At 44.2% G+C, this 24,821-nt stretch overlaps 4 protein-coding genes across 6 annotated transcripts; 1 reads left to right on the top strand and 3 right to left on the bottom strand.

Annotated features, from left to right (window-relative positions):
* Nucleotides 1-567: 567 nt before the first annotated feature.
* GTF2H3 (general transcription factor IIH subunit 3) lies at nt 568-5,572 on the bottom strand. 2 transcript variants are annotated; one of them, XM_027689354.1, is made up of 13 exons: nt 5,461-5,572; nt 5,181-5,260; nt 4,835-4,944; nt 4,072-4,235; nt 3,751-3,813; nt 3,483-3,512; nt 2,986-3,014; nt 2,827-2,901; nt 2,514-2,567; nt 2,215-2,283; nt 1,963-2,098; nt 1,844-1,880; nt 568-1,755 (listed from the first exon to the last, which is right to left on the bottom strand). In XM_027689354.1, exons 1-13 carry the CDS (start codon nt 5,468-5,470, stop codon nt 1,686-1,688), a joined length of 927 nt encoding a protein of 308 aa, XP_027545155.1. In that variant the 5' UTR covers nt 5,471-5,572; the 3' UTR covers nt 568-1,685. The 2 variants fall into 2 exon arrangements, with proteins under 2 accessions (XP_027545155.1, XP_027545156.1); XM_027689355.1 differs by having other exon boundaries at nt 4,835-4,941.
* Nucleotides 5,530-9,004, top strand: EIF2B1 (eukaryotic translation initiation factor 2B subunit alpha). The gene is made up of 9 exons (XM_027689356.1): nt 5,530-5,611; nt 5,806-5,907; nt 5,980-6,116; nt 6,191-6,307; nt 6,436-6,548; nt 7,182-7,250; nt 7,777-7,852; nt 8,050-8,175; nt 8,601-9,004. The coding sequence occupies exons 1-9, from the start codon at nt 5,599-5,601 to the stop codon at nt 8,754-8,756; spliced, it is 909 nt and encodes a 302-aa protein (XP_027545157.1). The 5' UTR covers nt 5,530-5,598; the 3' UTR covers nt 8,757-9,004.
* Nucleotides 9,005-9,204: 200 nt separating this feature from the next.
* On the bottom strand, nt 9,205-16,280 carry DDX55 (DEAD-box helicase 55). The gene is made up of 14 exons (XM_027689350.1): nt 16,158-16,280; nt 15,799-15,849; nt 15,627-15,713; nt 15,203-15,294; nt 15,033-15,095; nt 14,299-14,448; nt 13,628-13,817; nt 13,399-13,481; nt 12,871-13,002; nt 12,035-12,127; nt 11,249-11,363; nt 10,571-10,739; nt 9,907-10,199; nt 9,205-9,439 (listed from the first exon to the last, which is right to left on the bottom strand). The coding sequence occupies exons 1-14, from the start codon at nt 16,263-16,265 to the stop codon at nt 9,284-9,286; spliced, it is 1,782 nt and encodes a 593-aa protein (XP_027545151.1). The 5' UTR covers nt 16,266-16,280; the 3' UTR covers nt 9,205-9,283.
* A 636-nt stretch (nt 16,281-16,916) lies between these two features.
* Nucleotides 16,917-23,611, bottom strand: TMED2 (transmembrane p24 trafficking protein 2). 2 transcript variants are annotated; one of them, XM_027689484.1, is made up of 5 exons: nt 23,386-23,591; nt 22,008-22,200; nt 21,592-21,612; nt 19,645-19,752; nt 16,917-18,376 (listed from the first exon to the last, which is right to left on the bottom strand). In XM_027689484.1, the coding sequence occupies exons 1-5, from the start codon at nt 23,563-23,565 to the stop codon at nt 18,252-18,254; spliced, it is 627 nt and encodes a 208-aa protein (XP_027545285.1). In that variant the 5' UTR covers nt 23,566-23,591; the 3' UTR covers nt 16,917-18,251. The 2 variants fall into 2 exon arrangements, with proteins under 2 accessions (XP_027545285.1, XP_027545286.1); XM_027689485.1 differs by lacking the exon at nt 21,592-21,612 and having other exon boundaries at nt 23,386-23,611.
* Nucleotides 23,612-24,821: the final 1,210 nt, after the last annotated feature.

The following is a 24,821-nucleotide window of genomic DNA, read 5'->3' as shown; positions in this document are numbered from 1 at the left end:
GCTCTACGTGATGTCCATGTATGAGAAAAACAAGTTACTTGTTGGTAGAATTGCCTTGTTAATGTTTAGGGTTTGACCGTGCTTCAGTGATCTCAGGCCTGGGGGAGGTCAACAAAACCTGGGAGGAAGGATGTACCACTGACAGTGGGCACAGCGCAGAATTTACGGCTCACAGGGACAGCTGGAACTCCCAAGGTAAGGAAGAAACTAAGCCCAACTGAGCAACTGTGCTGGAATCAGCTCCAACTGGGTAAAAGTTAATTCTGGCAGGGTCAGATCTGCAACCACGAACCCAAGAAACCCCCCCAACCCAAAGGAAGAAAAAAACTGAGCATAGCACTAATTAGCATGAGAATCATTAACCAACAGAAAATAGATTAATTAATAAGAGAACTGTGTAACTTGCAGCCATTGAACAGTAACTCCTGTGTTGTTAAAATGTATAAATAGTGAAAAGTTTTGACACCACCCAGTGTCACATCACACCATTACACTCAAACAATAAAAATCCAAGAAAGCCACGTAGCTCACCCTTAAATATGTCATTAAAGCAATATCTGGCCACGCTTGCAAAAGGAACAGTTTTTATTACAAAAGTTTTATACAAAGTAATTTATAAATACAGCCTTCACACAAAATGGCTTTTGGCAATCAAAAAACCTCGCCTTGTACTCTGGCAAGCCTGGAAAAAACTGGCACTAAAGCTGTTACAGTGACAAAACCTGATATCAAGACATGACAAATTCTTGTGTAGACATTAGGAAGAAAAAAATAGTCCTTTTCTATGTAGGAAACAATTCCTCTCTGTATTCCTTTCAGAAGAACGGCAGTTTGTAAAACAGGCTAAACCTCCAAACTATACTTTTTAGATGGGGATATTGTTTGTTTAGTCTTTGTTCTTGTCATATGCCAGATGTAAAAGCACATACTAAAAAAAGAAGTGTGCCTGCTGTCATATTACAACTACATTTTTTGTTTTTCAGTTTCAAAATACAATCTTAAAAATTAAGCAGCTAGTCTGTATTTATTGGTGTTATTTCAAAGAGAGGCCTTTTTATTCACGAACAAAGATATATCAAATTGAGAAAGAAGTACCACAAGGATAATACAGTCAAAGGGATATGAATACATGTGAGTGCACATGTAGGGCAATTAGCACCTTTTTATTCAAGTGGCTCCCAAACCATTTTGAAAATGTTGGCTCATTTCTTTTGAAACTGATGCTGTTTTAGTCCAAAAATTGCTAGCAAGGAGCTGAAGTCCCTGAACAACATAATGCTAAAGTTCTGATCCTACACACTAGAACTGGTCATTCTGAACTTTACACCAACAAAAAGAACCACAGCTTTCTTGTCTTTGAAAACAACTGAGAGGTGGAAAACTTTGCAGTGGCCAGAATACCTTCAACTTCACAGGCTGGGTCTCTTTACAGGATGTAACTTCTGGTTCCTCTTACAGTTCAGAATTAGTATGGAAAACAGCACAGGTTACATGGTAATACAGTGATTCGTTACTTAAAGGGCTGCATAGAAGACATCTCGTTTAAATATTTATCCCCTAACAAAAAAGTAATAGCACTTCATCCAGTTCTCTTTCGTATCCAATAAAAAGTGCCAGCAATTTCTCAAGTAGGTTCCATTTCATGGAATTACTGGAGGAGGTAATGATGTATTTACATAATGTTGTTACGCAGCTAACTTTAATTTCTTCTTCTTTGCTTTCATGACAGGTGGCAATGATATTTTGAAAGCAGTCCTGAAAAAAAAAACATAAAAAAGGAACTGTCAGATACACTGAACATATTTCCACACCCAGCCCTGAAATACAAAGAACAAACACTTACTCGCAGGTACTGCAAATAGGACTGAAGTTGCAGAATACTGGAAAAGAAAAGAATTGGCTTTCACTAAAATAGGTCATTTGAATGGAAGAAATCAGACTCTTAAATATTTATAAACTCACTTGACAAGCACACAGAGCACACGTAACCAATTTCAATGAGGTTCCGATGACAGAAACACGCAGCTCTGTAGTCAACATGAACAGGAGGTGGGAGGACCAGCTGTGATCTCTGCTCTTGGTCAGGGAGAAATACCCACTGCAGGGAGGGAGAAAAATACTTTGTGAATTGGACTGGTACTGCTGTATCTCCTCATCAGTGATATTTCACATCTGACACAGGAAAAACCCTCAGGTGCTTTTTCAATGACTTACCAACAAATATTGCAGGAGGGATGGCATGTGGGGCACTTTCAAATATATGCCACCTGTAATGTCACAGGCCTGCAAAGCAGAGAGAATGATCAGGTTGTTGTTTTATGACATTAACAGGATATTTAAAATGTCCTTGTACTGCACAAGGCCTGCATGACAGAACTGTCAGATCCACTGAACATATTTCCACACCCACTCTTCCTTAACAGAAGGAAAAGAGCAGAAGAACATGTTGAACTATCTGGCATCAAGTTTCTATGAATTAATACAAACAGCAAACAAGAACAGGAAGTCTGTACCTGTTGTAGAAGACCCGAATCAGAGTCCAGGACACAGGCATCAACCAAAATACTCTGCAAGGAAAGAGAGGAAATGCATGAAAACCAAATTCAGCCGGGACCAACGCAGCCCCACCAGTGTTCCTGACATGACTTTTTTCCACCATACATGCACCCCACAAAGAAATGCACCTGCTTTTGCAGATACAGGGCCACCACAGCCATAGGAAAGCTCTTTCACTTGATCAGAACGTAATCATAAGAGAAATGAACTGATTTGTCATCTTTGCACGTTAATAAAAGACAATTTAAATTTATAGAAAAGCAGCTTCACCTGTTTCTGCGCTGCGAAGACCACATTCATGAAATTCATGTATTGCAACGTGCTGTCTTCTGCGGCTTTTATGACCTAAATAAAACAACTCAGACTTGTTAGCCTACATATATCACTGGATTTGAGGACTAAAAGAAAACTGACAGCAAAAGTTCTTACCAAAATCCTTGATTTCATTTCTTGATTGGCTAAGTATTAAAAAGAAAGAAAGAGAAATGCATCAGCACATTGTTTGTACCATCATAGTTTGCCCTTTTAATTCTGTATTCTCAGTTAGATATTGATCCTCTTCCATGTTAGATCTAACAGGTCAAATAAAATATATATGAAAATGTTGTCCAGTCCCAGTGACAAGTATCTCTGGATTAATTCCTCTCAATCTCAAAGGAGATCCCTGTTCCAGTTTTACTTGAATGCAACAGAAAATCTGCATAAGACCATGGACTGCTGTTCAAGTCCTTTACTCCTGATTGTCACCCAGACCTACTTTAAACTGGGCAACTTCAAATGATCAGAATAAAACCTGTACAATTACTGCCAATTTTGGAAATGAGAGTGTATCAAAACATATGCATATCCGTGTGTGCATATGGATTTATATTTATCCTTCAGGTTCAAATATTTATTCAAGGATTGCAAACAGGAGAAGGTGTTACCTTTCACCTCTTTGCTCATCTTGTTGATGTCTACATTAGCTGACATTAAGGAATCTACATTCCAGTCTTAGAAATAACTCCAGGATTCATACCACATATTCACCACCTTGGCCAACACACATCTAATAAGCACAACCCCCAGTTATTAAGCAAACATTTCAGTGTTTAATATTATAAGAGAAAACAAATAGTAAAACTTAATTACTATTACAAGAAAAAGTTTTAAAAACACATAAAGGCTTTGAAGATTCTGTGATTAAAAGGATACAACAAAGTGCTTTAGCAAGTGATCCTGCTAGCAGGGTTTCTGTTTGCTGGCCCTTCATCTCAGCTGCAATACAAGAAAAGTTGCAAAAGTTACTTTTAGATATAAAAAACAGTTGTTGAAATTGTCCGCACCAAATACTCCAAGTTTTATCTTTGGCAAAGAGTACTATAGCAGAAACCTGAAGTGTCAAGCATAATAAATTCATCTACTTTAAACACATTAAAATTCTCATGATGAAAACAGAGGAAATTCCTAAAACTCCTTGAGAGTCCAAGTATTTTGCAATTCTGCATATTAAGCCTAGAATTTTTTTCTCCTTACTTTTTGTCATGAGGTCTTTAATCTCTTCTGCAATTGCATCATTTATTGCTGTCAATAATTCATATTTTCCATCCTTGCTGCCAGAGCAATTAGATTCCATGGAACTGCCTCCATCTCCGAAGGGATCTGCAGAAGCCCAACGCTTCCCAGGGTACAGGAAACGGCTAAAACACAGGAAAAGCAAAGTATTCATGTTTTGCCTTTAACCTTGTAAGAAAAACTGTCATAAATTAATTAGCTGCAGATAGCAATACTCTGAGGTATCATTTCAAATACTTTTAATACTTTAGACATTAAAGAGACTACCTAAGGCAGGTGACCTTCAAACTCAAACATGAGTAAACCTCAAATTCAGCTCCCTCCTCTCAAGACATCTCTTAAGAGAACTGGCAAACAGATACTATGGCTGCACTTGGGGGAGACCCCAAGACTCACAAATATCTGCAGGGAAAATATCCACTAAACAGGAAACTTCTGCCACTTGCACTGTTCCACTTGATGCATCTCTACAATTCTCTCTCTCTCTGTATATCTTTAAGTCTATTTAAACCTCCTTTCTGTTTTATAAGCCTTTTTGTTCCTTTGTAAGGCACTAAGATTATTTCTTTCCCACAATTTTTTAGCTAATTTCTTCTTTTAAGACAGTGATATATTACACACATTAACTTGGTTTCAATTATACACTTCAAGGCAGTAAGAAAATCAGAAGACAGATATAGGAAAGTGCACTTGAAACCTTTACACTGTTAAGAAGCAGCTCTACCTTTCCTGTGTGTGACTTGCTATCACAGCGAGTTTGTTGGTGCGATTCATGAACAAGTGAGAATTTCCCAGCACCATCACGGCATCGATGCATTTCGACAGGGTGAATTGCTGGAAAAGAAAACAGTAGATACAGCACAATAACAGAGAAGCAACTCAGAAGAAATCTGTGAAATAGCTGCAGTTAAAAAAAGAATGTTCTGATATCCATTATACCCGCTTTAACAGACAACGTTAGGATAGTTCAGAAGTCAAAGACTAATCCTATCTCTTGCCTACTTACTAACGATTAAAAAAAATGACACCGTTTCCCTCAGCAATGGCCACGGGCAGCACCAGGGCCGTACCTCCGCCTCTCCCAGCGCCCTCTTCCCCCACCAGATGGGGTTGGTGTCGACGACGATGACCAGCAGGCTCAGCTCGTCCTCTGCAAAGGGACCAACACAGCAGCGTCACTCGGGGCCCGGGGCAGAGGAGCCCAGTGCAGGCGGCAGAGCCGTGCCCGAGAGCCCCGCTCCGGCCTCTGCCTCCTCCACGAGGAACCCGAGCCCCGCTCCCGGCACCTCCCGGACCCCGCCGCGGTACCCTCAGACCCTGAACGCGGTACCCCCGAACCCGCCGCCTCACCCGCGCTCATCTCGCCGGTCGGGAGAAGCTGCTGCTCCCGGCGGCCTCAGATGACGCTCCGTCCCCGCGCTCCGTCATCCGCAGGCGCCCCGGCCCTGCCCACGCCCCGGTGCGGCGGGAGGAGCGGAGCGGGGAGCGATGAGCACGGACGGTACCGGGGGGATATCGGGGAGCGGTGGGCTCAGACGGTACCGGGGGGATATCAGGGGACGATGGGCTCAGACGGCACCGGGGGGATATCAGGGGACGATGGGCACGGACGGTACCGGGGGGATATCAGGGGACGATGGGCACGGACGGTACCGGGGGTGCCGGGCTGGGCCAACGCGCCCCGTTGTCTTCCAGCCTTGATCGAGACCTTCCGGGCACAGCTGAGGGACGATCCCGATGTCGCCTCTGCCGTGGCCGCCATCCGCGCCCTGCTGGGCTTCCTCAAGCAGGACCGAGGTGGGCCCGGGTCCCCTCCCCGCTGCACCCCGGCTGTCCCCGGGGCCAGCCCCTGACCCTACCTGTCCCCAGGAGAGACCATCCAGGGCCTCCGGAACAGCCTGCGGGACGCCATCGACACGCTGTCCCGCGTGGACTCCTCGGTGGCCGTGTCCTCCGGCGGGGAGCTGTTCCTGCGCTTCATCAGCCTCACGTCCCTGGAGTACTCGGTAAGGGCCGCCCTGCTCGGCCCCGCTGTGCCGGGGGACCCTCCCGCCTCACCGGGCATCCCGCTGTCTTCCAGGACTACTCCAAGTGCAAAGAAATCATGATCGAGCGCGGCGAGATCTTCCTGAGGAAAGTGTCTCTCTCGAGGAACAAAATCGCCAAGCTGTGCCACCCGTTCATCAGAGATGGTGCTGTGAGTAGGGCCTGGCAGGGTCACTCCTGTTCTAACTTCTGCATAACAAGCCATGGCACTATTAACAAAAGTAAAGGTTTCCCAAAGCTCAGCAAAAATAAATGTCTGAATTTCCTTTGTTTTGGCAGCGAATCCTGACCCATGCCTACTCCAGGGTGGTCCTCAGGGTGCTGGAAGCAGCTGTGGAGGCAAAGAAGCGATTCAGTGTTTATGTTACTGAGTCACAGCCAGATCAAGCCGGGCAAGTACTCGTAAATTTGGTTTTTATCTTGGTTAACAGGGTAAGTTACAGCTACCATCAAGCCTCCCAAACCTGCTAGGCTTGGTTGCAGCATTTTAAATGGCAGCTGTCACTAATATCACATTATTCTGGACAAGTGGAAAAAACCCTAAACAGTATTGGTAATTGACTTCTCATACTAAATATTCTAATTAGTGTTATCCAGGTTTTCCTCAAATGTTTACAAACTTTCAGGCAGTGCCAAGCAACTGCTTTACCCCTGGGAGATGGGAGACAACCAATTTCTAATTTTCTCCTTCAAAAATAGGGCAAAATAATCAACATTATCCTGATCATAGCATAGTGAAATGTATAGGTAACAATGTCATTTGAAGATGCCAAATAAAGTAATTACTTCAGAGCATATTTTGTTGCATAAGTGAAAGATTAAACCCTGCTCACGGTATAATACACATCACTAACAACACACACCACCACACTAACAATTCCTTCCATTTCTGTACAATAACTTATTTTCTGTTCTACAAGCAACAGAACATGGACAGTCACGGGTTTCAGTCTTTCAGACAATATTTTCCTATCATTGTCTCTAAAGAAAAGATTTTTAAGGTTCAAACATTTTTTCTTTAACAGGCAAAAAATGGCAAAAGCCCTGAGGAAGCTGAACATTCCCGTGACTGTGATTCTGGATGCTGCAGTTGGGTAAATCTGATCATAAATCTTCATATTTTTCATCACAGTTCTATTTTGACAGTGTTACATGTAAGTTTTCTAGAAGCTTTTTCAAACTCCAGAGGTTATTACTTAGTTTGTCATAGTCATCAAACAGGCTAAACAAGTTACACCTTTAGGTGCACAATTAGGAGAATGTGCCTGTTACAAGACAAGTATTTGATTTTCCATGTTAGAATGAAAGGAAGAGTCAGACCTAAGTGTAGAACTCATGGAGATCTGTAAAATGAACTGAGGTTCTACACAAAGAGGCTGCCTTTTTCCTAATTTGCATAAGTACAAGTCCAAAACATGGGAAAAGAAAGAACTATAATAAATCTGAACCTCAGTGCCCAAGACACTGCCTCCAAGGCACCTGGAATATAACAGCACATGGACTTACAAGAGGTGGAACTAGTGCAGAAAAGTGAAAGCCTGCTTGAGTTACTCATTTCTGTTCTGTTCAGCAAATCATTTGCTGTGTTACCCTCGGATTTTTTTCCCCCTCTTTGAACAGCTACATTATGGAGAAAGTGGACCTGGTGTTGGTTGGTGCTGAAGGTGTGGTTGAAAGTGGAGGCATTATCAACAAGGTAATTTTGAGTTTCTTCCATCCTTCTCTAAATTCTGGACTTTTAAAGTTTGGTTCCTTTGAAAAGTTCAAGGCTATTTGAAAAGTCTCTTCTATTTGGATGTTTTCCAGTAAATGTCTCTTTATTGTTGGAAACTGGGCAATACTGTGTCATGCAAGCACTGAGTCTGCAATGTTGTTTTCCATCTGTCTCCACAGATTGGCACTAATCAAATTGCTGTGTGTGCCAAAGCCCAGAATAAGCCATTTTATGTGGTAGCAGAAAGTTTCAAGTTTGTAAGACTTTTCCCTCTAAATCAGCAGGATGTCCCTGACAGGTTTAAGGTAAGAGAAATTCTAATTCCACCTTACCCAGCTAAGGTGCACACTTGTGTGTCTGTGAAAAATTTTCCTCTAAGCACATTTATCTGGATCTCTGTGCTGTGGCACGTTATGGAGCAGCTCCACTGTACAGTCATGTGCCAAACAGCCATAATTTGTCTTAATACTAATATTTAGTTCCTAAAGCAGTTCCTTCGGGGTGCAGGAGCAGCTGAGAGTAAGAAACAGTTAAACCAATACACTTTAGAACTACAAATTGTACTTTTTACAGAAGATAAAGCAGCTGAGACCAAGGTGGCACCAGTCTCTGCACTTGACTTCCTTCAGTTTTACCACAAACATCTGCTCAAGGCTGTAGTACCACTCTTGCCCAAAAGAGGATTTGACTTGCAGTTGTGTAATAACTGGTGGTCTCTGTTTCCCTCTAGTACAAAGCAGACACTCTGAAAACAGGTCAGAATCTCACAGAGGAGCATCCCTGGATTGACTACACATCCCCATCACTCATCACGCTGCTGTTCACAGACCTGGGTGTGTTAACTCCTTCAGCTGTCAGTGATGAACTCATCAAACTCTACCTGTAACACACAGGACTCCCTGCACAGGATGTATCATCTTCAGTGACCATCAGGGCTGTAGGACTTGGAAGATGGTACAATTTATAGGAACATGGCAAGGAAACAACATCATAAGGATTAATGTAATTATGGACCACTCTTGAAAAATTTCCAGAAGTTACTACAGCTTCTAAAGACCTAAAGTAAACTATTTTAAAGATGGGTGGAGTGTTTTGATACTATAAATTAAAGTACCTTATGGTGTATTCAGACTCGTTCTGAGGTGTGCTGTTACTGATCTGTGGGATGTATCTGAAAAAAAACCAAAATTAAAACATGCACAAGGCTGCTGGTGGAAATTGCAGCTCCTGCCACACCAGAGTGGTGCTTTTAGCTTTGTTCTCAACAACTGCAGGCTGGTTTGTGTGTCTTTCTGGATGCCAGGTCTCCCCATGAAGAAACTGGATCAATTCTGTTCTCTGTATCATTTTTTATAAAAATCCAGATTTATTGAAATAAGCAGTATTTTAATGTAAAAGAATAACTGTCAGCCTTCAGACTCTGTCAGCAACAGTTTCTGCTTTGAGTCTACTCTGGCCTGTTAGTTTCTTCTCAAACTCTTCTTCACTAATTTTCCCCTTTTTTAGTCTTTTCAAGAGTCTTGTGTCATTCAGCAACTCTTCCATATCCTCATCTTCGATATCAGAGCCCTGTTGGCAGTTGAAAACAACAAATTAAACACTACACCAGAAAATTTTCATTCTATACAGCTGAACGTGAGAAGATTACAACTTGGATTTTGCCAGGAGTATCCAAGCAGGAAATAATACTCAATTCCTACCCAGGAAACTCTGTAACTCTCAGCTATACTTGTTGAAAATTAACAAAAGCAAGGAAAAACCAAGCCCTGTCCACCATCAGGCCCTCCTGCAGGACTCCAGAGAAATAAAAATCCCTGCTATGTCTGCTGGCAGCACTAATAACCAGCATAAGTGCTGAGAAATTAGTTTAGTGTTTGGCTTTAAAAAGCTTCTCTGTAATTTTTTTTGTTAAGATTTGCCTGTCAAGGTCCTAAAAAGTTACTTTACAGCCATCAGTTCCACCACACTAAAATCCCAGGGCACTCTGCCATTGGAAACTATAATAATTTGCATTTTAACAGAATGGACACAGTTACCTCTTCATGCTTCCTTTTAGCTGTTACTTTCTTTTTCTTCTCCCTCTTGGCTTTCTGCTTTGACCAGGCTTTGTTCTTTATGAATTTCTTTTTCCCTTCATTTTCTTTTCTCTCTTTTCTTTGTTGTTCTAATTTCTTTTGTCTCTGCTTTTCTCTATTTTTATCCTTAAACGAAATGGAGTCTGTATTCACAGTGACTGGAGTAAAGTCTGGAAAACATTTTCCTCTTAGTTCAGGCATCTTTGGCATTTTTAACAATGCAAAACCTCTGGCAAGACTGGCAAAATCCAGATCTGTTGAAACAAAGATTATAAAGTCAGTTTCCTGCTGAATAAGAAGTTCATTTAACTGAGAAAGAAAAAAAACCCTAAAATTATTTTAGTGTATTGTTTGCATTCTACACTTAATACCAGCAACAATACTAAGTCACTTTTATTTATACTTATATCGGTTTGGTCAAACTCCATAATTAAATGTTTTCTCTTGAAACAAGCTGCTTGAAAAAATAGGAGTTTTGTCAAAATCTGATGTTGTAGAAAGTGAATCTGAGATTCAGAATCAGTAGTTGAAGCTTGGGGACAATAATACCATGGGGTTTTTTTCCCAAACCAAATCCCATCTTCTGAAAAGAACAGTAGAAGACACTAGCCCTGCTGGGAATTACCTTTTATTCGGAAGATCAGATTGCATTCATGTTTGGCATAAGCCTGGACATAAGACACAAAGGCTTTCATCCCTTTCTCAAACACTGCCCTGTCAGCCAGAGCCATGGACTTCAGTTTGGGAAGAAGATCCAACACATTGATCTGTGGTTTCATTTCCTGCATCGGACACTGAGAACCAGAAAATAAACAACAAAACCAAAGGAAAAGTTCAGCTAAATGGTGTCAAATGCGCTGTGAAACCTCAAACACACACTTCCTGCCCAGTTAATCCTCAGTGAGCTTTGAGCCCCTTTCCCCTTGGTCATTCCAACACACCAGCTGACCATCAGCCCCGCACAACAGCTGTGGAGAGGCAACATCATCTTGTGCCTTATCAAGCTTTGATCTCATTAGCAGGTCTAGAGAATTTATACAATTACACAAATGCAGGAGCAGGCATGGGAAAAGAGTTAAAAATGAATGGCACAGAGGGTGCAGTGTGTCAGCTGGTGGTGGCAGGGCTGGGGCAGGAGGGTTGGCCAGCACTGCCCTTCTGGAAATGCACAATTTACAGCCTTAGGGACAAAAAGCCTTTCCTTACTCACTGCCCACATGTTCCTCTTCCAAACTCAGTAGGCTTCCTATCAGCCTGTCCCCTTGCTCTCTCCTGCTTTGGGGTAGAATAAAAGTCCACGAACCTTTTGGTTGATTGAGAGAAAGTTAACGTAAGATTCTTCCATGGGAAGCAAAAACACGAGTGCGCTGCCAACGTGGCCAATCCGCGCGGTCCGACCGCAGCGATGCACGAAGGCACTGCAACAACCCAACACAGGCAACTCAACAGGACAGTCAGTCTGATTTTGAAGTGTTAGACAGGCAGCAAAAAGGGCCTGGGGATGTGGAATGTGGAATGGAAAATATACTGTTCTGTACTTTTGAACTAAACCAACGGGAATTAGTAAAACTCAATGTCCCACAAAGAAGGGTGGCAGCCCCGTTCAAGTGTTAGGCTAAAGCAAGGGGTATCTGTTTTGGGGGTGATAGTTAAGCAAGTTGTAGCAAGAATTATGACAACAGAAGTTAAAAGATGTGTAAAAGCTCCTTTCCTGTGAGCTTTCAATGTACCATTTCTCCAAGAGCTCTGTCCCCACTCTCATCTCTGCTCTTCACCCCAGTGTGTCACCTCTCACTACTTCTCTGATATTCTCACATTAAGCCTTTTCCAGAGTCACCTCTTCACAGAGATGGAAGTGGTGACCACCCATCTTACACACACACAACACAAAGTCATTTCAATCTACAGCAGTTACAGCAAACACTGCAGTGTATCAGCCTCTCTTGTTCCTGCATCATTTTGTGTTCACCTCGACTTCCAGGCAGTGATTAAATGTGTTTTCTGCAAATTTTGGTTCCCAGTTTATACCTGAACAGTACAAGAGCATGATCACATGGATAGAAAAGGTTCTTAGGACGTGGAACTGTACCTTGCACTGCTGGGTGGGTCGTACTGCAAAACCCAGTGCACTTCTGGGATGTCAATGCCACGGGCCATCACATCTGTGCAAACCAAAATGCCCCTGGGAAGGAGGAAAAGTGTATTTTCATTAAACTCATTTCAGGAGAGCCAGTCCCCCCAGCTGTGTGTTCTGCATCTTCACTGGACGGTGGGGACAGAACATTAGAAACATTTGAGCGTTTAAAAGAGACAAAATATAAGGTAACTGCAGCTTCCACCAAGTAAAATTCCACATAACGTTATGAAAATTATTGTGATTTATATTACATTTTTAAGAAAAATCAATTTCCTATTACATATTCCAATTCTAAATCAGCATTGCATCAACGACAGCTGAATGTACTATTATAAATGTTTCAATAAAAACCTTAAAGAGAGTGACAATTTTAGCACATCAAAATTGGTCTTTTAAATGCTGGTCTTTTAAACAGCTGTTCTTCCAATCTGCTGGTAATTATTTTTCTCATAATATAAAATGCCAAAGCTCAGGTCCCACGCAATAAATAATGACAGCTAATGAGGCAAGAGTCTCTTAACATCCTGCAGAGCTGCCAAAGAACACTTTTCTGCAGTTAAGTTACAGCCTTGTGTTACCACATCCTTGTTCATACACTACAAAAATAATATCCTGGGGTTTTGCTCTGGTTCCCACTCTGTGATATTATAAATACACTCAGAACCAGCCTGTAGCATCCTCCTCCTCAGCTGTTCTTCCCTGCTCAAGTAGCAGGAGAATAGTCAGACAAAATCACCAAAATGCCCCTCACTGCTCTGACTTTTGGCTGCTTCAGCCCAAGTTCTTACCCCGGGAGCTTCCGAAACTCAGTAAAGATCTTGTTACGCTTGTGCTTCATTTTCCCATGAATGCTCATTATTTTCACTTGTTTAATCAAGGATTCCAAAGCCTTTCCATAGTATTCCACGCAGGCACACGTGCTGTGGTGATAAAAACAGGCATTAAGTCAAAAGATTATGCTGCATTTTTAATCTGGTTTAGACAGTCAAGCTCGAGTGGTCTGAAATGTTTCAAAAATATACACTATTGACTATTTTTATAGAAAACATGCACATAATTTTTATAAATTACATATAATCATCTATAATGTCTTACTTTAAAACTGCATATAAAATTTCTGTTTTGCTTAATAACATTCAACACAATCCTCACATGAAGAAATGATTAATCTCTTTTTAGGCATCATATTCTACAAGACAGTTCTCAAAATTAATCACTTTGAAAAAGTTGTATCCTTGGCAACACAGGGCAGTTTTGGAATTTAATAAAACACTATTATTAAAACTGTTTTCACAATGAAACACCAACAGAATTACCTAAAAAAGACCAGATGTTTTTCCTGTTTGTGCTGCCGAAGAAAATGCACCAGCTGATTAAATTTTTCATCTGCTTTGCAGATCTAAACAATGCAAGAGAAAAAAAGAAAAGTAAGAAAATAGACTTCTGGTTCCTCTATTATTGTGATTCTAAGACTTAAAAACTTATTGACAGAACCAGGAAAAAAGGAGAGGGAACAAGAAGCTCTCTCAAAGCCCAGGTTCCCACCATGTAATAGTTCTCCAGGCGTGTGGGAGTTTTCTGGGTGTTGGTTGCTGCCACTCCCTTCTCCTTCACCGAGATCCGGACGGGATTCCGGAGCCCTGCTCTCACCAGGTTCTCCACCTCCTGAGTCTGAGTAGCTGAGAACAGACCTGTCCTTCTCTGCTTGGGCAAAAAGTCCAGGATGGCATTTAAACTGCAAGCAAGCACATGGAAAATATAACTGTCCCAAGGCTCCCCTCAGAAAGAGGTTTAATCACTGAAGGAAGAGTTTACAAGAATTTACAAGCAGAATAGGTTTTATCATCACATGCCAAATTCCTATTGAAATAATTAATTTAAACAAAGAGAAAAGGGAGATCAAAGCTTATTTGTTAAAGTGTTCTAAGCCATTCTGATGTGTGAATAATGATGCTTAACCAAGCATTAAATAGAGATGTGTTAATAAACATCTTAAAGAGAGATGTGTTCATATACATCAGAACAAAAGAAATTTTAAACTCTGTATTCATCAAGGATCCACTTTTCCTGATTCTCTTCCCGCTTAGCAATTGCTTTATGGAGCAAAGAGAGATAAAAGGCAACACAGAACAAATTGTTGCAGGCCACACTCATTCCCAGCAATCATTTAAACTCATTAAAATCTTTAGGATTATTAGAATTTATTATTTCAATACCTGGCTTCAAAGCCCATATCTAGGAGTCTGTCTGCTTCATCCAACACCAACACATCAAGAGCCTTCACACAACTTGCAAGATCCAGCCCGTCTGCTTTTCTCCTGAACAAATCCTCCAGGCGCCCCGGGGTGGCCACGATGATGTTCCCACTGTTTGGGAGAGAGGCAAGGTAAGGAATCTGGGAGACCTGCTATTATTGGTATCCCAGCACAGACCTGCCCTGCATCCTTCAATAAAACAAGTTCACTTTGTCACTTCTTAACTGCATCCATATTGCAGTGCCTTTGACACTGGGATGGGAGAAAAACTCCCAGGTGAAAGCAGATCACTTGTGGCAATAAAAGTTTAGGATATAATCAGCATCTGTGGAATATTTGGTGCCTCCACACAAAAGCCGGTGGCAAATATGATTCCTTCAAAACTTCCATCATTAGTATCAGCAACAAATATTTTCAGGAAATTATTGAGCAGGGAGAACTGAAATATTCAGTGCTGACAGTTTTCAAGTCTGTTCTTCACCCAAACAGCAGATAAATGGTGCTGATGTCACATAAGATCCTTTCCCACTGTCTCCTTACTCAAAGACTCCACAATTTCCCAGCCACCCCCAACAGACTTTTGCAGCACCATCACATTTCAGCAGCAACAGGACCAAAGTCCTGGTCTGAAATCCCTGACAAGGAGAAAACCAGAGCTCTGAGACACTGATAAAAATCTCTGACAATCCACTCACCCGTGTTCCTTAAACTTTTCAACATCTTCCATTGGGTTCCTGCCACCAATTAATAGAATCTGACTGAAACAGTAAAACACAAAGATTTGGGTCCTTAAGTTTTGCTGGTTCACGAATGACAGAAGCACAGAGAAGGAATTATGGTCATGGGAAGGCTGAAGTTCACTCACCTAAACATGGGAAAGTGTTTTGTGAAATGTGACAGCACCTCATGGATTTGAATGGCCAGTTCCCTTGTTGGTGTGATAATTATGGCTCCAACCTGGCCGTGGAAAACAGGAATGTATTCAGAGTTAATGGATGCTGAAAAGCATTCAAAGCCTCACTTGCAGTATACCAGTGTATTCTACATTTTAGGACATTTTTCTAACAGCTCAGAACCCTGCTTTGATCATGTCAAAGGAGAAGTTGTATCAAAGAGCAGTGAAAGCATCCCAATATATATTTTCAAGTTTATTGTTACTGTTACACCAAAGAGCTGAGCACAGTCACTGTGTGTACACACAATTTCCTTATGGATACTCTTCCTGAAGTCCTCATATCTTACTGGCACATCATAGAAAATATACTCATAACTGAATTACCTGACCCTACCTGCATTTTCTTTAACTTTTCCTCCCGTCTGAGCAGAATTTCCAGTATGGGAATCACAAACGCCAAGGTTTTCCCACTGCCCGTCACCTGCAAGAAGGGAAACAGTGACGGATCTCCGAGATCTCTGATCTCAGCTCCTGAGCCAGGAGCAAAGCCGAGGAAAAGCACTCACCGCCTCTGCAGCAACATCTTTGTTACTCATGAAGAGCGGGATGGTCGCGGACTGAAAAAAGAAGCATCTCATGAGCGGGTGATTCGGGCACGGGGGGGAAACCTCACAGAGGCGAAATCCCTCCAGGAGACACCAGAACATCTGCGAACATCACCCGAGCGGAGCCGGTGGGAAAGCCAAGAGCGCGACTTCTACAGGACCCAGGGAGTGCTGTGGCCGCGGATCTGACCCCCTCCTCCCTCAGCCCGGCCTCCCTCCTCGGGGCCGGCGGGCGCGGCCCCTCACCTGCACCGCGGTCATTTGGCGGAGGCAGAGCGCCCGCAGCTCGGGGCCGGGGCCGGCCGGGAGCGGCCCCTCACCTGCACCGGGGTCATTTGGTGGAAGCGGAGCTCCCGCAGCGCCCGGAGCACGCCCGGGCTCAGCGGCACCGGGAGGGACCCCCAGGTCCCCTCAGTCACCGCCTCCATCTTGGCCGCGCGGTGTCACCGCCCCACCACTCCCCCGCCCCGGAAACACGCGAGGCGGCACCTCCGTTCCGGGGCACTTCGGTTCCGCTCCCCCTCCCCGAGCGGTTTTGCCTCAGGAAACTCCGCAGAAAACGCCAAACTTCGGGTATGGCAAAAAAAACCCCACTATTTTTGTGGCAAATGGCTTACCGTAGTAAGTACCTCAGCGGGCCATACAGCAGCACTGTGCCACCTGGCTGCTCGGAGCTGCGGAGCCAAGATGTACCTTCCAAATCACATGGAATTTCTTCCACCTGCCCAGAAAATGGGATGGGGTTTGGATAAATTCCTGACATCCTAAGATAGCACAGAATCACTTAGGGTTAGGACGTCTGGAGATCATCCAGTCCAACCCCCCAGCCAAGGCAGGGTCACCTGGAGCAGGTGACACAGGAATTCCAGGTGGGTTTGCGATGTCTCCAGAGAGAATCCATGCCCTCCCTGGGCAGCTACAGTGCTCTGCCACCCTCCATGGAGAGTTCTTCCTCATGTTGAGGTGGAACTGCTTGTGTTTTAATTTATGGCCATTACTAAATAAATACTTTATAAAACCTCTTTATGTCAATCCGGACTTCCTTAAAGCACCAAAGAAAAACAACAGAAAGTTGCCCCTTTTTTTTTAAAGAATTTGTTTATTTATCGAACCTGGGTCATATTTAGATTCACAAGCAATTTTTAAATGTACATCTTAGAATTCAATTTTCAGTGTTTTACACAAAAATATTGGCACACAACAGTTGCAATAAAGGTGTAAGAGCCACCTCTCTGAAGAACTGCTGCAAGTGTTTGCCCGAGGTTGAAAAAACTTTACCTGGAACATGAAAACCTGTAACAAATTTTAAATTAATTGTACAAAACTGTTGTGTGTTACTTGTAGAGGCTCCCCCCTGGAAAAGACCCCACCCCACCCCCAAAAATGATTACAACTAATATACATCAGTCACAACATAATCCTGGCTCAGCACCCACATCAGACGCTGCTTTAATTTTTTTAAACCAATCATCAGATACCGAGGAAAGGAACTTTATACAAAAACAAATCTACATGTGCCTGAAAAAGAAAACACACCAGTATTTAGCATTATGCTAATTCTGATCAGATCATGGCAGAGTTTGCCACTGCACTTAAATACAAGGGCTGCATAGCGTGGAAAATCCCCCCGAATCTAGAACCCTTTGGCCTCAGGAATCCAGATTTCCTGAACACTAAATGCCCTGGGCACCGGGCAAACAGTCTGAGCTTTGGACCTGCAAAAGCCAAAGGGTTCGCTAGTGTTTGCCAAGACACTGCACACAATTGGCTCCCAAATAAAACCTGCAGGAGACTAAAAACCGTACGAGGAACATTTGGTGATGAGCAGAGAAAAAGCACTTTCACAGCAACTATTTCATTTAAAAGAACTTTGGGAAGAATTTGATGTAATTAGTTGCTGATGACTACCTTTGAAATAGCAACTAGGTATGAATTTTAACCTTTTCCTTGGCAGTTTCTGTGAGTGGGGAAGGGATTATTGGGATTATTTCAATTTTATAACACCTACTGCAGGGTTAAAGATGTAAAAATGCAAACAGTCACCTTTTGGGCCTTGTACCGTTTCCCTGGGCAGAACTGCAAATACTTATGGAAAGAGGGAAAAAGAAGTTAGAGAAGACATCAACATTGCTTGTTACTACAGTGAGTTACAGCGTTTGCAGCTTGCCTGGACCTTGCTTAGCACACAGACTGCGCAGATCTCAGTGGGAAAAAGATGCCAATAAAGTGACAAGATTTCAGAACAGCTTTTGCTACAGGAGATATATAAAAACAACTCGTTTTCAGCTGGGAAGGAACATAAGCAAAGAAGTTTTACAGTTCAGTGAAGAGGGTTCAGAAAACTAAGTGACTTATTTTTGTGACCAGGATGTTTGGTAGAGAGTGAACTGAAACCCGGGACTGCAGGAGGACTCTTAGACCACCCTTCGGACTTCAAAAAACCTCTTCAGGTAGTAGATCTGTCCCAGTGTCATGGCAACTAGTACAAGGGCCTCGAAGAATGACCACAGAACCACTCTGCTGTTTGTGTTGTCATTGACTGTTGGGGGAGGAAAAAAAAAGAGAAGCAGTAAGTTACAAAGCATTTAAACTTGAAATGCTCCATCATGGGAAATGAAACACTGCACACAAACCACTGGTGTTTGTGTCATGTCGTGGCCCAGAAGTGCCCTGCAGCCTTAGAGATGAGGGAGGGATTTTTCTGAACAGTTTGGTTTAAAACCCACTTTGGACATACACTCCAGCATCCTTCTCTATCCTGCCCACCTTACCTCTGTCTGGCCTCTCTGAGCTGCCAGACAGGAGCCACTTGCTTTTTCAAAGTCTCAAAGTCAAGCAGGGAACTCCTAATCTCTAAAGGTTCACCATCTTTAGTTCTAAAATTCAGCTTTTTCTTAAATCAGACCATTAGTAACAAACGTCATAAAACTGAAGATAAGTTCAAACAGTTGAGGGTCCAATGCTTTAACAGAATGTAGTATTTTCACATTGAAAATATTTGCCCTTTATTCTCACTGGGGTTACCCCAAGGCAGCACTTGGAGCTCTGAGTCTCACTTTAAAGCTGTGTTTCAGCACGTAGGGGTTGTGATTGCAGAGTTCATCAGGAAAGTAACAGTAGCTCTGCTCTCTCAGTGAAACATTTAAGAGACTTTGGCTCAACTATTAAGCCACATCCACTTCAAGGGTGAAGTAACAGTTGAAGCAAAATTTATTCCTGGGAACCAAATCACAGAATCCCCAAATGGTTTGGGTTGGAAGGACCTTAAAGCTGATCCTATTCCAACCTCTTCCATAGGCACCTTCCACCATCCCAGGTTGCTCCAAGCCCCGTCCAACCTGGCCTTGAACACCTCCAGGGATGGGGCAGCCACAGCTTCTCTGGGCAACCTGTGCCAGGGCCTCACCAGCCTCTCAGGGAAGAATTTCTTCCAAATATCCCATCTAAAACTACTCTCTTTCAGTTTAAAACCATCCTCTTGTCCTGTCTCTACCTGCTCATGTAAATAGATTAAGAATTAATATCATCCCTGGTATCCCCAGGAATACCCCATTCAAACAACTACAGAATTTACACCAATTAAGCAAACATTACTTTCCATAACAACCCTTCTTACATGAGAGGAAGCCAATTAAAGGATGACTGCAAAATTCACCTACATTCTTTATTCTATGGGCAGGTCCTTCAGAATTTATTCTAAACTATTATCTTTTACGTAATTTGGAATAGTTTTCATGGGCTCATATTTTAAATCTCAATTTACAAGTTTGTTTGAGAGGGGAGAAGGCATTGAAGTCAGACACATACTTGCTCTATGTATTCTTTCACGAACTTCCATGTATTCTTGTTCATGCTTCACAGCTGTCATGGCCACTGCTAACTCATTAATCATCTCTTCTAGCTTGTTCTGGTGAGCTGCAGAATAATTTCAGAAGCATCAGTAAGTCTGTTAACGACTCAAAAAACAATTTGTTAACATTTATGAACAGTTAAACTTAATTTCCTGCTGCAGAAGTTCTGACAAACACAGCCTGTAAAACTTTCTATTCCTGCAGCAAAGTTTAGTTTTCACAGCACCACTTTCCCTAATGTGTCTCTATGGTATTAAACAAGTGGGAAAACATTTCTCCACATCCAACTAGGAGGCAGGAGACACACAAATTAGAGTCAGTATTTCCAATATGCACATACTTGCCCAGAAAAATAGAATGGAAGGACACACGAGATCAATACCACACACTAACAGCTATTTTGCCAATCTCATCCAATATATTCCAAGCAAATTATCTCAAGGCAAATGACAGCTTTTCCTAGTTGTTAAGCTTGCAAAAATAGAATGACTGAGAATTTAGCTCAAGATCATGATGCTGGCAAATGAGATCACTTTCTGGAGCAACAAATCTCATCCTGTGATCTTCAGGTTTAGCTGAGGCACAACACTGAGAGGGCACAAGGCTCCAGGTTCTGGTGTGTTGTGAAAGCAGGAGAGGAGGAAAATACCAAACCAGCAAAGGAAAACTAGCTGGAGACAGCTCAGCAAATGGAAGGCTCAGAGATCTGAGATTTAGTGATTTGACTGTCAATCACAGGATCTTTTTACTCCATCCAAGCTCAAAGAACTGTCCACCTACAAATTAATAAATTAGGCAAGTAATTTGCAAGGTTGTCTAGCATCAAGTTCAAGGTATCACTCCACAAACACACCCCGAGCAATAAGCTCTTAAAAAAAGTCACAAAATCCAACACATTTTCCTTTGAAGGGACACACTTGACTTGGAAACTGCCTTATTACAGTTTTGTTTATAAATTAGGGGCTTCAGATCCCAATCTTAAAATGAAGCTATTCAAAATACACAGCCAAAAAAGAGCACGAGAGAATAACACTCACACAAGTGACAATTAAAATCTAAATAGTTGTGCAAACCACACTCCCTCTGCTAATATCATAAATCCCTTATTTTCATGGCCAAGTGGTCATTGCAGTAAGTGCAGTTTATTAGTAAGAAAAGAAACTAAAGTTGCAGGGATTGTTTAAACACACTCAAAAAAATTCACTTAAGAAAACTGCCTTAAAAATTTAAAGCTGCACTTTACAACAACGGATACATATCTCTTTACAACAGATACATGCAGATTCAAAAAAAGATTTAAGTGAGCCTTTAAAAAAAAGTTAGGAATGTGTCACTTTTCAAGTGGCATCAAGCAATCAATGCTCACAGTAATTTACTTGCTAAAATAGAAAACAAGAATTTGTTGCCTTTCTAGCTACTGTTAGTGATTTCTAAATAAACTTTATGACTTGTTAGGCAATACTTTCATTTATTTGTTTTACAGCAAATGACAAGTTTGAGTTTTTCCCTTGACACATCAGTAATAATTCATAACCTAGAAGCAGCTTATTGCTTCCAAACCCCTTGATTACTCAATATCCCCTTTAGCAACAGAAAGCAACCACTGCCTGAAACATCCAATGCTCTTGCATGTTCAGTATTTAGTTGAATTTCACCTAAAACTCCTGATGAAATCTTCTGTCAGCCAGAAACAACCACCTGAACACAAACTGTCATGGGAACCTGTCCATGGGAGCTGTGGGTGCTCAGCATTGCTCAGAATCAGACCTTTTGGGTAGTTTATTAACAAGACATTCTCATGCTCCAAACAAATGTTACAGAGGAAAAGCCAAGTTAGCTGTTAGTGAATGAACATGTGCCAGAGACAAGATGCCAAGGAGCTTTCAAAAAGCAGTCCACATACCATCCCAGGTATCTCCACCACCTAGAGAGAAGTGTGAGAGATGAACACGGGTACAGGACAAAGGGCTGCAGATAAAACAGTCATTTACACAGCTATGGGGAAAATCTGATATTAGCACATTTGTCAGAGCTCAACTAAGGCCTGTGGAGGTCTAAATACTGCTGAGCCAACTAGAAATCAGAGAGTGGCACTGCTGAAGGACTAAAGGATGGAAGCATTAGTTTCTGCAGATGGCCAAGGGATTCTGTGGTGATTTTGCATTAAATCGTGTGTAACAAGGTGTAAAAACATCCACTTGAGCTGTGTCAGGACAGCTGATACACCTGAAGGAACGGGAATCCTGGGAGCCCTATCGAGTTCACAAGTCATGCACGGAGGGAAAAGCTCCCTGATTTCCTTGCAGGAATGTTCCTCACCTTCTGTCTCCATGTCTTGGCCCTTGGGAGCCTCCCCGATGTCGATAGTGAACATCACTATCTTGGGGGTCATGGTGGACATCCTGTTGCTGAAGCAGAACTTGTAGGTTCCATCCATGTGGGCAGCAAACGTGTATTTTCCACTGGACTCTCGATCCCCTTTGTAAATCCCTTTATTATCGGGCCCTGTAATCTGGAAAGGGGAGAAAAACAAAGGATCACACACTTCATTTCCAACACAGAGGGTTAAAATGCACCATCATTTGCACTGCAAACACACCCTGGAGTTACCCAGTCACCAACACCAGCTGGGATCTGCCAGGGCTGGCACCGCTCAACTCCCACAACTCAGTGGTGCAGTTTTTCTGTACAGAAATCTCTTTTAAAATCTCACAAACTTCTCGGTAAAGAAAATCACACAAAAGCCTCTCCCTCCCTGGCCTCCCTGGTGGAGATAAGGAGCACCCAAGAACAAGGAAACCACAATCTGGGGCTGTAAGTCAAACAACTGCAGGGGAAACCTTATCTCTGGTGTGACAAGGGAAACAAAGAGGGAAAGAAGCCATTCTCCAATAGTCAATATGACTTTAGACACACAGCTGGGCACTGCTGCAGCGACCCCTTCAAACGGACCGAGGGCCTGACTTCAGAGCTCTCAGGGTCACTGTGATCCTGAATTTCCATCCCACCGGGCCAAGCCGCTGCTGAGCTTCCACTGGTGACACGTGAACGAGATCTCACAATTTCCCAACTCTTGTGCCACAGCCACGTGTAATTTAAAACTGTAACAGGACTCTCGGCAACACCCTCCTGCTTTTTAACCCCTCTCGCGTTTAAGTTGCCCCAAACAGACAACTCTGCTCTTCAGCACGGCAACAGCAACTCTCACTCAGGATCTCCCACCGACGTGACACCTCTTTGACGAGAAGGACTCACCCACAAATTCCCGATGGCAATCCCTGACTAAAGACAACAAACCCCTCTGGATCCAAGGGGAAGCGCTCCCGGAACAGGTGAAGAGCGACCGCGCTCATCTTCCCGCCCAATAATTTATTACACGGAAAAAGAAAATCCCGAGGGAGGAGTGGACAGAGCAGCAGGACAGGCTCAGGCAGCCACAGCAGGAGCGACCAGCAGCAGAGGCCCCTGGTCCCGCGCGAGGCCCGGGGGCGCTCCCGCCGCCCGGAGCCCCCGCAGGGACCGCCCCGAACCACCCGGGCGGGCGGGTCCGACCCGCTCCGGACCATCCCGAGCCCTGGGGCGGGTCTGGTCCCGCACGCAGCAGAGCCCCAGCGCGCGCGCCCGCCCGGCCCCGGCCCCGCCGCGCCGCCCAAGGTCGGCGGCTCTGCCCGCGCCGCCGCCGCCGCCGCCGCCGCACCTCCACGTCGATGTCCAGGAAGCCGCCCTCGGCCACCTCGAAGATGAGTCCCATCTTGGTGCCGGACGGCACGCGCTCCAGGAAGCACTCCTCGGCGTGCGCGTCGATGCTCACGAAGTAGGGCTGGGCCGGGGCGGCGAGCGCGGCCAGGAGCGCCAGCACCGCCCGCAGCGCCGACATGGCGGAGCCCGGCACAGCGGCACCGAGCGGCGCTTCCGGCCCGCGCCACGCCTCTTCCGGCGCACGGGGCCACCGCCCATTGGCCACCACCGCCCCGCTGCCACGTACAGGCTGAGCTACGGCGGCCGCTGAGGGGCAAAGATGAGGCGGGGCCCGCGCTCCGCGGGGGGCGGGACGCGCCGCGTGGGAGGGGCCAATGGGAGGGGAAGAGGGGGAGGAGCGGCGGCGGAGCGAGCCAATGGGAGCGAGGCGCGGCGGGCGCGCGGGTGAGGGGGCGTTGCCCGGCAACGGGGCGGGGCCAGAGCGGGAGGCGGGAAACGGGTCCCGAGGGAATGAGGGGGATCCTGAGGACGTGAGGCGGATCCTGGGGGAATGAGGAGGATCCTGACAGGATTAGGGAATGAGGGGGATCCTGAAGGGATGAGTCGGATCCTGAGGGGATGAGGGGGATCCTGGGGGAATGAGGGGGCTCCCGAGGGAACGAGGGGAGGCAGCAGGGAGGAAAGGCAGCTGTCACCACCGCTGTCACCACCGCTGTCACCTCAGCCCTTCCGAGGCTGCTGCTCCTGAAGCCCGGAAACCCAAACCTGCCACAGCCAGGGAGAGGTTTTGGGAGCAGCCAAGGTTTAAGACGTTGACAGGGATGCCTGTCTGGTGGGCTGTTCACGCACAAGGAAACACAGTCAGGACGCATCCAGATTCTGCCTCACCTGAGAGTAACTGTATAAAAGCCGTTCCTTGCGTGGCTTAAACACGAATTTCCAATTAAAAATTTCAGCCAGAAATACAGAAATTCCTGTGCTTAAGGCAGCCCGTTCCATGAGTAGCTGTTTAATGATCTGGAGAAGAGTTAAAACCAAACCACAACCTGGCTCTGCAGTGACATATTTTTGTGTTGGGTTTGCCAACAAGCGCCGGTTTTTGTTCTCCTGGTGATACTCGGGTGTGTTTGTCTTGACAAATGTAACCCAAATGCTGGATTTACGTCAGTAAACTGCTCTCCCTCCAGCTGCCAGGTGTGAGCTGCTGTGTCAGTGCAGGCACAGGGTGTGGGCAAGATTTCAGCAAGAAAAGCTGAACCTGAAGAGCTGCAGGTCACGAACATGGCTGGATAAGAAACTCTCCATGCCAAGTCGTTTTCAGAGATCAAGCCCAACATCAAACCTACTGCTTCCCGCAGCACAAACTGTGCTGGTTTTTCATCTACCTCAGTAACAATTTTAGCCTTGCCACTCTCACATTCCCCACTTTGTTAC

Source organism: Neopelma chrysocephalum, unplaced genomic scaffold, assembly GCF_003984885.1.
Source record: "Neopelma chrysocephalum unplaced genomic scaffold, ASM398488v2 Primary Assembly neopelma1_77, whole genome shotgun sequence".
Taxonomy (NCBI): domain Eukaryota; kingdom Metazoa; phylum Chordata; class Aves; order Passeriformes; family Pipridae; genus Neopelma; species Neopelma chrysocephalum.
The sequence above is the reverse complement of the archived record's forward strand: the minus strand, read 5'-3'. Positions and strand labels throughout refer to the sequence as shown.

Coding starts and splice junctions, on each gene's coding strand:
- GTF2H3 (XM_027689354.1), bottom strand. Junction 3,015..3,482: donor GATGAGCAAAGAGGTGAAAG/GTAACACCTTCT, acceptor TTTAATACTTAG/CCAATCAAGAAATGAAATCA. Junction 2,284..2,513: donor ATTCGGGTCTTCTACAACAG/GTACAGACTTCC, acceptor TCTGCTTTGCAG/GCCTGTGACATTACAGGTGG.
- EIF2B1 (XM_027689356.1), top strand. Junction 5,908..5,979: donor CTTCCTCAAGCAGGACCGAG/GTGGGCCCGGGT, acceptor ACCTGTCCCCAG/GAGAGACCATCCAGGGCCTC. Junction 6,308..6,435: donor CGTTCATCAGAGATGGTGCT/GTGAGTAGGGCC, acceptor TTGTTTTGGCAG/CGAATCCTGACCCATGCCTA.
- DDX55 (XM_027689350.1), bottom strand. CDS start 16,265: ATGGAGGCGGTGACTGAGGGGACCTGGGGGTCCCTCCCGGTGCCGCTG. Junction 15,096..15,202: donor AAACACTTTCCCATGTTTAG/GTGAGTGAACTT, acceptor TTACTGTTTCAG/TCAGATTCTATTAATTGGTG. Junction 10,200..10,570: donor TCTGATCTTCCGAATAAAAG/GTAATTCCCAGC, acceptor TTGTTTCAACAG/ATCTGGATTTTGCCAGTCTT.
- TMED2 (XM_027689484.1), bottom strand. CDS start 23,565: ATGTCGGCGCTGCGGGCGGTGCTGGCGCTCCTGGCCGCGCTCGCCGCC. Junction 21,613..22,007: donor CCAAGACATGGAGACAGAAG/GTGAGGAACATT, acceptor ACTTCTCTCTAG/GTGGTGGAGATACCTGGGAT. Junction 18,377..19,644: donor TGAAAGAATACATAGAGCAA/GTATGTGTCTGA, acceptor CTCCCCCAACAG/TCAATGACAACACAAACAGC.